This window comes from Plecotus auritus (genome assembly GCF_963455305.1).
Source record: "Plecotus auritus genome assembly, chromosome: 7".
Taxonomy (NCBI): Eukaryota; Metazoa; Chordata; class Mammalia; order Chiroptera; family Vespertilionidae; genus Plecotus; species Plecotus auritus.
In genome coordinates, this window is record NC_137774.1 from 81,875,836 (window position 1) to 81,889,825 (window position 13,990).

Below are 13,990 nucleotides of genomic sequence, written 5' to 3' on the forward strand. Positions count from 1 at the left end.
CAGTCTCATTACTAATATTAAAATAGTCCTTATAGGGCAAAGATAATAAAAGAGCAACATAAATGTCTTGTATTTCAGATATTCTTGAGATTCTTAGTTTTTAATCTTTAAAATGGGAAGTGTGGGAGAGTTTGATGGTGACTTTAGTTGCTATAGACCAGTGGTCGTCCAACTGCCTGTAGGGAAGGACTAGTGTGTGTTTGTTTTTTATATAGTTTGTTTAATTTTCAAAGCATTGTGGACTAATTTTCTTGTAAAATACAATGAAAGTAGTGGGGTGACATCAGATTTCCGTAAGTCTTCCTATCCTTGTCGCAGGCAGGTAACAAAGGTCGGCATCCACACTTGGAGTAGCACTGCATAGCATTCACTTTGCTTCTTGTTTACTTGAACCAGGTATTGTACATATGTTGCCTAATTGTTGTACTGCACATTTAATCCTATGGCTTAATGTAAATTTTTCTAGTTTTCCTGTTCATTTTTTGAAATATACTTATATTGTTACTGATTTTTAGAGAGAGAGGAAAGGAGAGGGAGAGAGAGATAGAAACATCAACATTGGTTGCCTGCCTCCTGCATAAACCCCTGCTTGGGATCAAGCCTGCAATCCAGGCATGTGACCTGTGACCAGGATCGAACCATTGACCTCCTGGTGCAAAGGTCGATGCTCAACCACTGAGCCACACCAGCTGGGTTCCCTGTTCATTTTTTTTAAAACACTTGGCCTAATGTAAAGTTCAAGGCCAGTGTAGGGAATTTCTTTTAGATTCTTTAAAAGTTTTATTACAGATAATTAGTTGAGAGAAAATTAAGCTCAAGATTTCTTAATGCTTTGCTTTATTCCAAAATGTCTTATGACATATAGTCTCCTTCATTCTTTTCAGAACACAGATACCAGAGGATTAAGTCCTACAGCAAAGTATTCGAATAGAAGAAACATTCCCTACCAAAAAATTTAACTCATCTAAGTAAAGAACAGATTTTTCCAAGCACTTCTCTTGAAACCCGTGTTGAAATGCTAATGACCTTGCATTGTGGACAGTACAGTACACCAACACATTTCTCCTTTAAGATGTAGATTTTAATGGTGAAAACAATTATTGAATACTAGAGGCCCAATGCATGAAATTCACGCAAGGGGCTTGGCCCTCGCAGGGGAGGGCAGTTGGGGGCTATCGGGCCGACAGGCAGAGGTGATTAGGGGTGATCAGGCAGGCAGGCAAGTGGTCAGGAGCCAGCTGTCCCGGATCGGGCTGGCAGGGGAGGGAAGTTGGGGGTGATCGGGCCAGCCGGGAAGGGCAGTTGGGGGCAAACGGGCTGGCAGGGGAGGGCAGTTGGGGGCAATCGGGCCGGCTGGGGAGGGCAGTTGGGGGCGATTGGGCCAGCAGGGGAGGGCAGTTGGGGGCCATCAGGCCAGCAGGGGAGGGCAGTTGGGGGCGATCGGGCTGGCAGGGGCGGGCAGTTGGGGGCGATCGGGCCGGCAGGGGAGGGCAGTTGGGGGCAATCGGGCCAAGCAGGGAGTGGCGGTTTAGGGGTAATTCAGCAGGAAGGCAGGCAAGTGGTCAGGAGCCAGCTGTCCCGGATTGTGAGAGGGATGTCCCCCAAGGGGTCCTGGATTGCAAGAGGGTGCAGACCGGGCTGAGGGACTCCCCCTCCTCCCCGTACACAAATTTCGTGCACTAGGCCTCTAGTTTATACTAATAAAAGGGTAATATGCTAATTAGACCAGATGTCTTCTGGACAAAGCCACAGTGGTGACGCAGGAGAGATGGCAGCCCCTCCTTCCACAGAGGCGGCACTGGGAGAGGCAGCAGTGCCGCAGTCCCGGAGCCTCCGAAGAGCCCTTCCCCAGAGCCCCTCCCCCAGCTGGCCTGGCCCCAGATCATGCCCCCCCCACACACAAGTGGGCGGGGGCGGGGCCAGCGCTAAGAAGCGAGGGCTGAGGGCAGTGTATCATATCCAGAGGCACGTGATTGCAGTTTGTTACATTATTACTGATGTTTTGTTTGATGATTTAGTTCAATGTGGCCTCAGATTTTTCCACTGTAGCTTTCCCCTTTATAATTAACTAGAGGCCTGATGCACGAAATTCGTGCAAGGAGCTCGGCCATTGCAGCTGCGGTGGCTTGCCTTGGCCATCGCAGCCCCAGCAGGGGAGCAAGCAGTTAGGGGCAATCAGGCAAGCGGGGGAGCAAGCAGTTAGGGGGCAATCAGGCCGGCAGGGGAGGGCAGTTGGGGGACATAGCTGTAAAGAAGTTTTTCTATATAACTAAAGTTATCAATATAAGCTAGATGTCACAGCTTTAGAATGTTATAGGTAATCCCCATGGCAACCACAAAGGAAATGAGAAAAGAATCACTACCAAAAAAATCAACCAAATACATAAATGGAAAGTATCCCATGTTCATGGATTGGAAGACTTAATATTGTCAAGATGTCATTACTACCCAAAGCAATCTACAGATTCAGTAGATTATCAAAACTCTAATGATAATTTTTTGCAGAAGTAGAAAAATTTATCCTAAAATCATGTAGAATCTCAAGGGACTCCTAATGGACAAAACAATCTTGAACAAAATTGGATATCACATACTTCTGATTTCAAAACTTACTACAGATCTGCAGTAATCAAACAGTGTGATTATGGCATAAAGATAGACATAGAACAATGGAATAGAATACACAGCTCAGAAATAAATATTTATTTCAAATGATTTTCAACAAGGGTGCCAAGGTCATTCAGTGGGTAAAGGGGACAGTCTTTTCAACAAATGGTGTTGAAAGAACTAGATGTCCACATGCAAATGAGTGAAGTTGGACCCTACCTAACACCATATGTGAAGTTTAACTCAAAATGGACAAAGTACTGAAACATAAGAGTTAAAACTGTAAAATCCTTAGAAGAAAACTTAGGGTAAAGTTTCATGACATTGGATTTGGCAATGTGTTTTTGGATATGACACCAAGGCAACAAAAAAAATAGAAGATAACTAGGCTTCATCAAAATTAAAAACTTCTATACATCAAAAGATAATATCAACAGGGTGAAAAGCAACCCACAGAATGAGATAAAATATTTGCAAATTGTTTATCTCTTAAGGGGTTAATATTCAGAATATATAAGGTGTCCCAAAAACTGTATACACACACTTTGAATAATTAAAAAGGCAGTGTTTATTTAATACATTTCATTTTCAAAATTGAGCTATCAGTTGTTAAAAAGTAGAAATTACTCCTACAACTCAACAACAAAAAAACATGATTTAAAAGACTAGAATAGACATTCAGCCAATAAGTACATGAAAAAATGCTCAATATCACTAATCACTAAAAAAATGCAAATCAAAAACACAATGAGATATCATCTCTCCTCACACCATTAAAATGGCAACTACCAAAAGTACATAAATTAAAAATTGTCAACAAGGACATGGAGAAACTAGAACCCTTGTGCACTGTTGGTGGGATTGTAAAATGCTGCAATCACTATAGAAAATGGTATAGCAGTTCTTCAAAAATGTAAAATAGAACAACCATATGATCCAGCAATCCCACTTCTGAGCATATGCCCAAAAGAATTGAAAGCAGGGACTTAAACCGGTATTTGTACACCCATTTTATAGCAGCATTATTCACAGTAACCAGAGGTAGAAGCAACCCATGTGTCCATCCATCGACAAATGAGTGGATAAAATAGTGTTTAAACACACAACAGAATATTTTTTAGCCAAAAAAAGGAAAACCTGATACAGCTACAACATGGATGAACATTGAGGACATTATGAGATGTGAAATAAGCCAAACACAAATGAAATATGTTGTATGATTCCACTTATATGAGGTATCAAGAATAGTCCAAGTCATACAGACATAAAGTAAATGGTGGTTGCCAGGAGCTGGGGGAGAGGAGCCTGGGGACTTGTTTGATGGGTACAGAGTTTCAGTGCAAGTTCTGGAGATGGGTGGTGGTGATAGCTGTAGAGCAATGTGAATGTACTGAAGTCCATAGAACTACCCACTTTAAATGGTTTAAATGGAAAATTTTATGTATATTTTACCACAATTTAGTTTAAAAATAGATTTTTTAAATGAGAGGGATACATGTAAATCCTCACTGCTAATTAGGCAATCGAGTAACAACTAACTGTTCGGGTGATGTTGTGCTAATGGGTTAATTCACTTTTAATGTTCAACTACTTGCTCTAAAAATGAAATGTTTAAATACAAACATAAAATATCCATCCATCTATTAAATTTTCAAAGCACATGTTTTTATTTATAATCAACTTATTCACTAGTGTTCATTTTATTTGTCTGGGAATTGGAATATGGAAAAATATTTTTTAAATAGTTGCATTTTGAATCTATTTGCATATTACCATCATAATTAAGATCTCTGCTGCATTCTAAAATAAAAGCACATTAATTATAGATTTTAAATCAACAGTACAAAAAAAAAAACGTTTGTCTTTAATTATCTAGTTTTTGTCCCTTTAAATTGTGTAAAGAAATTCTAATGAAAAAGGAACTTACCAGAGAACAGTGATTGGTCCTTGGAAGTATATCATCTTTTCAGAAGGAATCAGTGTAGACGCCTGAAATGTTATGAAACTTTACTCAGTTTAAACATTTGCTCTGACTTGTTTTTTTCTTTTGTATCAGTACTTTCCCATAGCAATTTCCAGTAAGAGAAAGGTCAGTCTTTTAAGATTGAAGTGCCTTCCTTTGAGTTTTATTTAACATATAAATATCCACTCTTAGACAACAGTGTTTCCTGAAATTTCCTTTCATGACGTTATGATGACAGTTACAGAACTAGTAGTCATGAGACCTATTACTTGTGATGAGAACAGTGATCAGATCCAGTAAAACAAAGCAAAGTTTGCAGCTTTTTTGTTTCTTTAGAGAAAAGATTCTGAATCATTTTGAGACTGAACTTTGATAATACATAAGGTGAACTTAGGTCTCAGTGGCAGTTTAAGCATATTTAAAGCATTCTCTTAAGATTTTAACATATTGCTCAACCTACTGTGAAACAAAATAAGTGTATTTTTTTATTGCTTGGATATTCTCTCTTAATCCTTTTTTAATACTATCATTTAAGAAGCATTAATATCTACATTTTTATTTTTATTTTTGTAACTCTAGCCACTAGGATTCTAACATCTAGATATGGTCCAAGGTTTTTGGAAGGTCCTTTCTAAGGCACATGAAACAGATTGGCAAAATGTAAAGCAAAGTTTAGCTATTTCTTCCTTTTTAACTGAATTTATTTTCAGATTAGGTAGTTAATCACTGGTATCTCAGTTGAATTATTCTTGTATTATGCTGGAATCTGTGGTTTTCCGAATAGCAAAGTCACACTGAAATACCAAATGAAGATGGGAGTACCAGTCAGTAATCAGGGCTGAAGTCAATTAGGCAAGGTCTAGAAATATAGGCAAAACGTTTCCATAAATGTTACGGTTAACACCACATTCATGCTCCTGAGTTATTTTTCAGATTATTAACACTGACTGCTCTCAAATGCATCATTACTATCAAAACAGCCAGTGGGGGCTAGACTGGTAAAATAGCTGCCAGGTTAGTAGAAATTATCTGCAAGGAAATATATATTTTAAAATTCAATATCTGATTCTACTTCATATGCCAATTACTTAATAGCCAAGGAATGTTTTTCCCCTGTGTGAATATTGACCCAGAGATAAGTATCATTTCCCAAAAATGTACAAAGTGAAAGGAAAACAAATAACTTAGAACCCTATCCCTTAGAGCAGTGATCAGCTGGCTGTCAGCTTTCACTTGGTGCCAGAGGTCCATCGAGGAGCTGGCATCGCAGGGCCATTGGGGGTGGAAGTCAGCCTGGAGCATAGGTGTCAACACTTAGGATAAGTTCTTCCTTTCATTTCTGTTTGAAAATGAAACTGAGTGTAGCCATTTTTTAAATAGCAAGTCTTTTCTACTGTCAACACTTACGGTTACTGATAATTACTTAAAAGCTGAAATCAATGGCAAAATAATAAATGTCAGAGAGCTGACATGGGCAGCACAATTAATTGCACACTCACACACATACAGGCCCAGCTGGCTTGAGAGTGTGACCTATCATGAGTAAAGCCACAAGGAATTTCCATTCACCCATTAAACAAATATTTATTGAGTATCTAGTATGTGCCAAGTTTCATATTTCTTGCAGCTAATAGCCCTCTGACTTTTCAGGTCATTTACTTTAAGGAGGGAAAATACAGTTTGCTATTTTTAAGCCCAAATACTTCAACAAGAGAACTGACTTTGATTGTTGTAATGAATTTGAGAGTTGTTTGGAAAAGTTAAGTGATAAAGAAACTTTTCCTTAAGATAAGTCTGGTAATAGTAAACCCAAGTAGTAATCAATAGGCAACATTTGACTGATTCATTGTAATAGTAATATATCTTTCTAGTAAATGAATACTTAAAGTAGAGTGCTAATTGGAATAGATTGTTAGGTGGTTGATAAAAACCTAGCCAAGACTTTTGTGGTTTCTTTTGTTAATATATGATCCTAAATTGAAATTGAATAATTGCCCAGGTAACAAATTAACTTCTTGCTTTAAGTGTGAGGATGCTGCCCATGAAACAGGTCAATCTTACCAGAAATAGTCGCCATATTTTCTTTGCAAGAGATGGGGGGAGAGGATGATGAATACTAGTCGGGTTTGGAGGTAGGAGGATGAGCTGTGAGCTTAAGGACACGTGCAGGAGTGGGCCTGCAGGAGTGAAGCTTTCTCCCAGATGCCACCTGACCCGTCGGTCTGGGTGTGGTCGAGGGGCTCATCAGGCCCTGAAACAAAGACTAAAGATGACATTTGAATTAGCCCAATTAGTGTGACCTGTATGGCAAGAAAACCTTACGAATACCATGTATTGTTTTGACCATTTTTACAAGAGTCTTGTACTTTTTTTTCTGCCAAGAAAGGGTGGTTCTGACCATATTCCTGAGAAAACACTATAGTTTAATCCAGTGGTCGGCAAACTCATTAGTCAACAGAGCCAAATATCAACAGTACGACGATTGAAATTTCTTTTGAGAGCCAAATTTTTTAAACTTAAACTTCTTCTAACGCCACTTCTTCAAAATAGACTCGCCCAGGCCGTGGTATTTTGTGGAAGAGCCACACTCAAGGGGCCAAAGAACCGCATGTGGCTCGTGAGCCACAGTTTGCCGACCACGGGTTTAATCAATCTAACCCTATTTAGAGTTAGCTTTATTATACTAGTATTGGGGCAAAGACTAAATAATTGGTTTTACGGAGGTAATGCATGTTATTCCTCCATCTGGGTCTCCAACATAATAGTATACTTTCCTTTTGTTTCTTTTGTATTCGGATTTATTTTTAAATGAGGTCATTGCCAGAAGCATTGAACAGACTGTCAAACTACAGTGGGAAGGCAGAGGAAGTTGCGGGGGGCGGGGAGGGGGGTTGTAAGAGATCAACCGAAGGACTTGTACGCATGCATATAAGCATAACCAATGGATAAAAAACACTGGGGGGAGGGGGCAGGTAAAGGCATGTACTGGGGGGAAGGGGAGGCCGGGGGAAGGTCAATGGGGAAGGAAAAAAAAAAAAAGGAGACATATGTACTACTATTTGTAATACTTCAAACAATTAAAAAAAATAAATAAATGAGGTCATTGCCTTATAATTCTGGTTTTTCTATTTTTACTGTCATTGATTTCACAGACTTGTTCCCTTTCTGCCTTTTCCACCAGTTTACTACAGTGTCCCCAACAGTTCCTGAATTCTTGAAAACTCCTACTACTACGGATCAGCCCCCCACAAGGTCCACAGCTCCTGTGCTCCCCTCAAACACTGTGTCCTCAGCAAAGCCTGGGCCAACACTGGTAAAGGTGGGTACCTCACATACAAACTGGTTTGAGTATCTTGTGACTCTTGTCTATAGCCCCACACATGGAAGACAAAGGCATGTGTCCACATCACCCAGCCTGAAGCCTTGAAAACAAAAGCATGGGAGGACTTGCTAGACCAGGCTTTAATATTTGAAACTACCACCTTCAATACACGACCTATTATTCTGCAGACACAGAACAGCACAAAATGTGTGTATAAACTACTGGAGGCACAAGGAAGGGTGTAGGGGTCATTCTGTCAGCAGCACCCAGTCCTGCCCCCACCCGGGGCCATCAAGATGGAACAAGGGACACAGGGTAGATGGAGGTGCTTTCACATAGCTCGCGAGTCCCGAATCTCACAAACAGATCTTTAATGGTAACATGATTCTGGACTTTCTACACAAGGTTAAACTCAGTGGTATTCCAGATATATTACATGACAGGTTAAAGGTTTAAAGAAGCACAGTTTTTTGATTTAGCAGATTTGGCCAGATAAAGCTTGGTTTGTTCTTCAGATAAGCTTCAGATTTGTGGCACTGTTCCCTAGTGTTTTACTTGGTCAAAATAACTCAGAATAAGTCCCAAAGAATATTAAAATGTGTGCTGTATAGTACATTTTTCAAGTTTTTTGAAGTGTACTTAGAACTGCTAAATAAAGTAGGGGTAGCGGATAATCTGCAGAATAGTTTAATCATTCCGATGTGGCTTTTGCCCAAACTAGCAGAACACAGATCTCAAACTAAAAAAGGACATTAGGGAGCCAGTTAACCCTCTCACCACCTTTCAGATGAGGAGATTGAGGCCCAAAGAAGTGAAGTGACCAGGCTAGGAAGGACGCAGTCTCCCAAGTTCCAGGCCAGCCCTCTTTCTGCCTTCTCAGTTAACCCATTGCAGGACTCTTCAGAGGCACAGTCCTCATCTCCATCTGTCCCCCGGGCCTATCCTTGTCCTTGACAGGAGGTTCTCTTTCTACTCCTGGCTCTCTATGTCAGTGTGGCTTCAAGGGTATAGCAATATATTTCACCATCTACCATTGCTAAGTATCAGAGCCAGAAATTCCAGAGGGTGCCAAGTGGCAATTGCTTCAGTAAAATCAGCTCTTACCTCCTCCCACATCCCCAAGCATGTACCACAATGGCACAAAGAACATTTGAATGCCAACCCATCTTTCCCTGCAGAGATTGAGAATTTGTTCTCTGCCTCTCCTACTCTTCCAAGTTCTGCTCTTCACTATGTCTGCCTTTAAGGAGGGCCTTGGTTCTGCGGCAACAGTCATTGTGTAAGAATGTGAGGTTCAGGGGTTGGGGCGGTAACCCTAGGACTCTGCCAGTGGAGGAAAGGACGGTACATATTAGGAAACAGACCACAATTGTTTGGCTTTTTCTATGAGGAAAGCTGTTTGCCATCCTCACTTCCTGAGAGAACAGATACGTTCCAGCTAATAGGTAAATAGGTAATAGCAGACATGGTCTGAGGAACACTGGTTCTTGTGTTTGTGTCCCCTCCCTTGTCAACAGGTAGCCTCCTGGTCGCAGTCGGGTCAGTGTTTTACCGTTAACCTAACAGTTACAGTCACAGCTCTGAAACCCAGACCCCATTCATTGTTACGCTCAGTTTGAAAAGACTGGAAATAAAATGTATTATTGATAAAAACATAAGCACATGACAGTGAACTGATTATTATTGTGAGATTACAGGAGGATTTTTAAAGGGCAAGGATATTTTCTGACATTGTGATGTGTAGTAAGTGCCTGATAATTCAAGTGATTTCTAATTGCATACACATTCATCATTAACTTATTCAGCAAATACTTAACCTAGCACTTTTTATGTGCCAGGCACTGTTCTGGGTATAGAGTCAGTGAAGCAGTGAAGGAAACATGACAAAGCACCCCACCTTGATTAGGACTGGAAGGTAAACAGCAAAACAGAGAGGGCTGGCGGTGAAGATAAAGTGAGGACTGGAGCTGCCAAGCAGACAAGGAGAGACGTTTCTATTCCAAGTAGCATGCTTGGGCGAGATCTAAAAGAGGTGAGGGAGTTGCCATGAGGATATCTGAGGGCAAAAAGTAAATATTAATAGCGATGGTTTCTGGTCTGTAGAATATGGTGATTTTTATTTTATTTTTTTAATTTCCTAACTCAAATATGAACACATATAAAATGATCATACCAATAGCCATATTTAATGTAGTACTTCTCAAAAGTCTTCTTACTGAGTATTTTACCTAAGGAGGCTTAGGAATAATTTCTTATACCTTATTGTTTTGTTGGTGGACTTCTTTTTTTCAAACAAAGTTATAATATGAATACTGAAAAGTAGAAAGTGATCTGATAACTTATGAATGGAGGAGAAAGAAAACTCAGGAGTCATCTGAATCTTAATCATAAGGTGGGGTCTCACACACCATCCTATCTAATAAAAGAGTAATATGCAAATTGACCATCATTCCAACACACAAGATGGCTGCCCCCATGTGGACACAAGATGGCCAGCTGGGGAGGGCAGTTGGGGGTGACCAGGCCTGCAGGGGAGAGCAGTTGAGGGGGACCAGGCCTGCAGGGGAGGGCAGTTAGGGCAAACAGGCTGGCAGGGGAGCAATTACACATCAATCAGGCTGGCAGGGGAGTGGTTAGGGGTGATCAGGCTGGCAGGCAGAAGCAGTTAGGGGCAGTCAGGAAGGCAGGCAGGTGAGCAGTTGGGAGCCAGCAGTCCTGGATTGTGAGAGGGATGTCCGACTGCCCGTTTAGGCCCAATCCTACTGGCCTAAACGGGCAGTCGGACATCCCTCAAGGGGTCCCAGATTGGAGAGGGTGGCAGGCTGGGCTGAGGGACAACCCCCTCCCCCCGTGCATGAATTTCATGCACCGGGCCTCTAGTTTTCAAAATTATATTTTTGAAAAAAATTTTAAGCACATATTTACATTGCTCAGTATTTTTGTGTGTGTGTGTGCTTTCCATAGAAATGCATAGCCTTTATTCCACTTGATTCTCATTACAAGCATTTTTCTGTTTTTGCATATTCTCCATTGATTTTTTTTTAATATATTTTATTGATTTTTTACAGAGAGGAAGTGAGAGGGATAGAGAGTTAGAAACATCGATGAGAGAGAAACATCGATCAGCTGCCTCCTGCACACCCCCAACTGGGGATGTGCCCGCAACCAAGGTACATGCCCTTGACCGAATCGAACCCGGGACCCTTCAGTCCATAGCCCGACGCTCTATCCGCTGAGCCAAACCGGTTTCGGCTCCATTGATTTTTTTTAAAATATATTTTTATTGATTTCAGAAAGGAAGGGAGAGAGAGAGAGAGAAACTTCAATGATGAGAGAGAATCATTGATTGGCTGCCTCCTGATGACCCCCACTGGGGATTGAGCCCACAACCCAGGCATGTGCCCTGACTGGGAATCAAACCGTGACCTCCTGGTTCAATCACTGAGCCATGCTGGCCAGGCTCCATTGTTTTTTAATGACTATAAAATATTATAGAGTTATAGTGAAATTAGAGGCCTGGTATATGAAATTTGGAGGGTCCCTTAGCCCAGCCTGCACCCTCTCGCAGTCCAGGAGCCCTCAGGGGATGTCCGACTGACGGCTTAGGCCCACTCCCCACAGGGAGCGGGACTAAGCCGTCAGTCGGATATCCTTAGTGCTGCTGCAGAGGTGGGAAAGGCTCCAGCCACTGCTGCTGTGCTCACCAGCTGTGAGCACAGCTTCTGACTGAGCAGCACTCCCCCTGTGGGAGTGCACTGACCACCAGGGGGCAGCTCCTGCGTTGAGTCTGCCCCCGGTGGTCAGTGTGCAATATAGCGACCAGTCGTTCTGCTGTTTGGTCGATTTGCATATTAGCCTTTTATTATATAGGATATACCTAATCTTTTTTCTGTTGTATACTTAATGTACAACGTGTTTTTCACTGGGAGATAATATATGGAAGCACTTGGCAATGTGTCTACACAGAAGACTGAGAGTGACTGTTGTTGAATGTGAATGGATGATGCTAAGCTGAGCATCTTGCCCATAGTTTGAGGGAACAAGATAGCAGGAGAAATGAGTTCTTAGGAGCAACATTTCTTGATCAAGGGAATATGCGAATGTTTTCCTGGCTCTCTAAACGTATCTGGTATATTGCTTTCCACAGTGGCTCTACCAGTTCTGAAGCTGCATTGCTTTTTCATTCCAAATCCTGAGGCACAGTAAAATAGATTGCATGTGGTGGCATCTCTTAAAATGTTCTTATTCCCTTTTTCTCACAAATAGCAAAGCCACCCCAAGAATTCAAATGACAAGCACCGTAGCAAAAAATGCAAAGACCCCAAACCACGGGTAAAGAAGTTGAAGTACCACCAGTACATTCCACCAGACCAGAAAGGTGAGAAGAGTGAGCCGCAGCTGGACTCCAACTATGCCCGCCTGCTCCAGCAGCAGCAGCTGTTCCTGCAACTACAGATCCTGAGCCAACAGCAGCAGCACTACAACTACCAGACCATCCTGCCTGCACCACTCAAGTATGGGGCTGGGGGCGGGGCTGGCTTCTAAAGTGGATTTTACTGTGGTTTTTATGAGAATCCATTAGTTACTGAAGGTTGGATGTTGTGATTTATTTGTGCTTAATGACCGTTTTCATTTTATTACCATCAAAGCTTCTCATACAGTGTCTGAAGTCAGCACAGTGAGAATAGCCTGCATGCCACTCAGTTTTTACCTCCTAAGTTGGTTCTGAATTTTTAAGTTAGAAGTGACTTTTCACAATTACACATTCAAGAAAGATTTGCCTAGTGGTAAATGCTATGAGAAAAGCAAAAGAGCTGGTAAAACAGTTTAAAAAAAAAAAAAAAAAAGCAGGACCATAAAACTTAGAGTGGTCAAAGAAAGTTTTATGAAAAAGGCAGGATGTGTATGTGGGAAAGGGCCTGAAATGGAAAGGGCCCTCTGAGCAAAGGGGAATGATGTGAGTGAAGGTACAGAGTGCAGTGCCTGTTTATTGGATGGTGAGAAAAATGGCCTGTTAAATAACAAATATGATTTGTTTTTAAAGAAAGTGGAGGACAGAATTGAGTAGGCCCAATGTCTGCAGGAACCTGAAATTGGGCCGACTCTAATCTTGATGTGGTAGTTGTTTCAGAGGCTGCAATGATGTGGTAAAATCAACATGCAGAAAAGAATCATTTGACGCCAGTACTGAAGGGGAGTTTGGAAATAGGAAAACCAGTTGGAAATTTTGCAGTAAAGTAGATCCCAGAAGATGAAACGGCAATGATAATGGAAAAGAAGGAACAGGATAGATGTCCCAAAAGACAGTGAATGAAAAGTCTTTGTGATCAACAACCATGGAGAAGAAACATGTTTCCACAGTTTGAGCCCAATTGGGAGGGATAGAGGAAGTGAGTTCTGGCAGTTTCTGCGATTGAATCCATAGCAAGACATCCATGGCTTATTTTAATTATGTAATAAAAGAAATTTCCAGTTATGCATCCTCAAATGCTTTTTCTGGGAAACAGGTAAAAATGCAAAGCCCCCGTCCTTCACTTTGTTCACTTTTTAGGACAGTGGTTGTCAACCTTTCTAATGCCGCGACCCTTTAATACAGTTCCTCATGTTGTGGTGACCCCCCAACCATAAAATTATTTTTGTTGCTACTCCATAACTGTAATTTTGCTACTGTTATGAATCGTAATGTAAATATCTGTGTTTTCCAGTGGTCTTATTTGAGAACCGCTGCTGTAGAGCCTAAGACCATCGGAAAACACAGATATTTACATTACGATTCATTAACAGTAGCAAAATTAGTTATGAAGTAGCAACGAAAATAATTTTATGGTTGGGGTCACCACAACATGAGGAACTGTATTAAAAGGTCGCGGCATTAGAAAGGCTGAGAACCACTGTTTTAGGAGGAAGGGATATTTATATTCAACTTGGAAAAGAAACTAGAAAAAGATCCAATCTCATACAAGGAAAAATTATTCTCTGGTACAAGCCCCTCGATTTGTAATCACATGATCTGGAGACACTGGACTTGTGTTCTACAGGAGGCTAAGCATTCCTCCCGGGGAGTGGAAAACAAGACCCACTAAGCAGCTTCTCTGTAA

The 13,990-nt window shown here is 41.3% G+C and overlaps 1 protein-coding gene across 5 annotated transcripts in view; it reads left to right on the forward strand.

Annotated features, from left to right (window-relative positions):
• The window catches only part of MRTFB (myocardin related transcription factor B), a 307,130-nt gene that overhangs the window by 267,088 nt on the left and 26,052 nt on the right, over nucleotides 1-13,990 (forward strand). For 3 of the 5 annotated variants that reach the window (XM_080680358.1, XM_080680357.1, XM_080680359.1), the window contains 2 exons: nucleotides 7,752-7,889; nucleotides 12,159-12,406. In XM_080680358.1, the coding sequence (XP_080536484.1) occupies nucleotides 7,752-7,889; nucleotides 12,159-12,406 (386 nt within the window). Of the gene's footprint in view, nucleotides 1-7,751; nucleotides 7,890-12,158; nucleotides 12,722-13,990 lie in introns of those variants that run through there. The other 2 variants (XM_080680361.1, XM_080680360.1) reach the window with 1 other exon arrangement.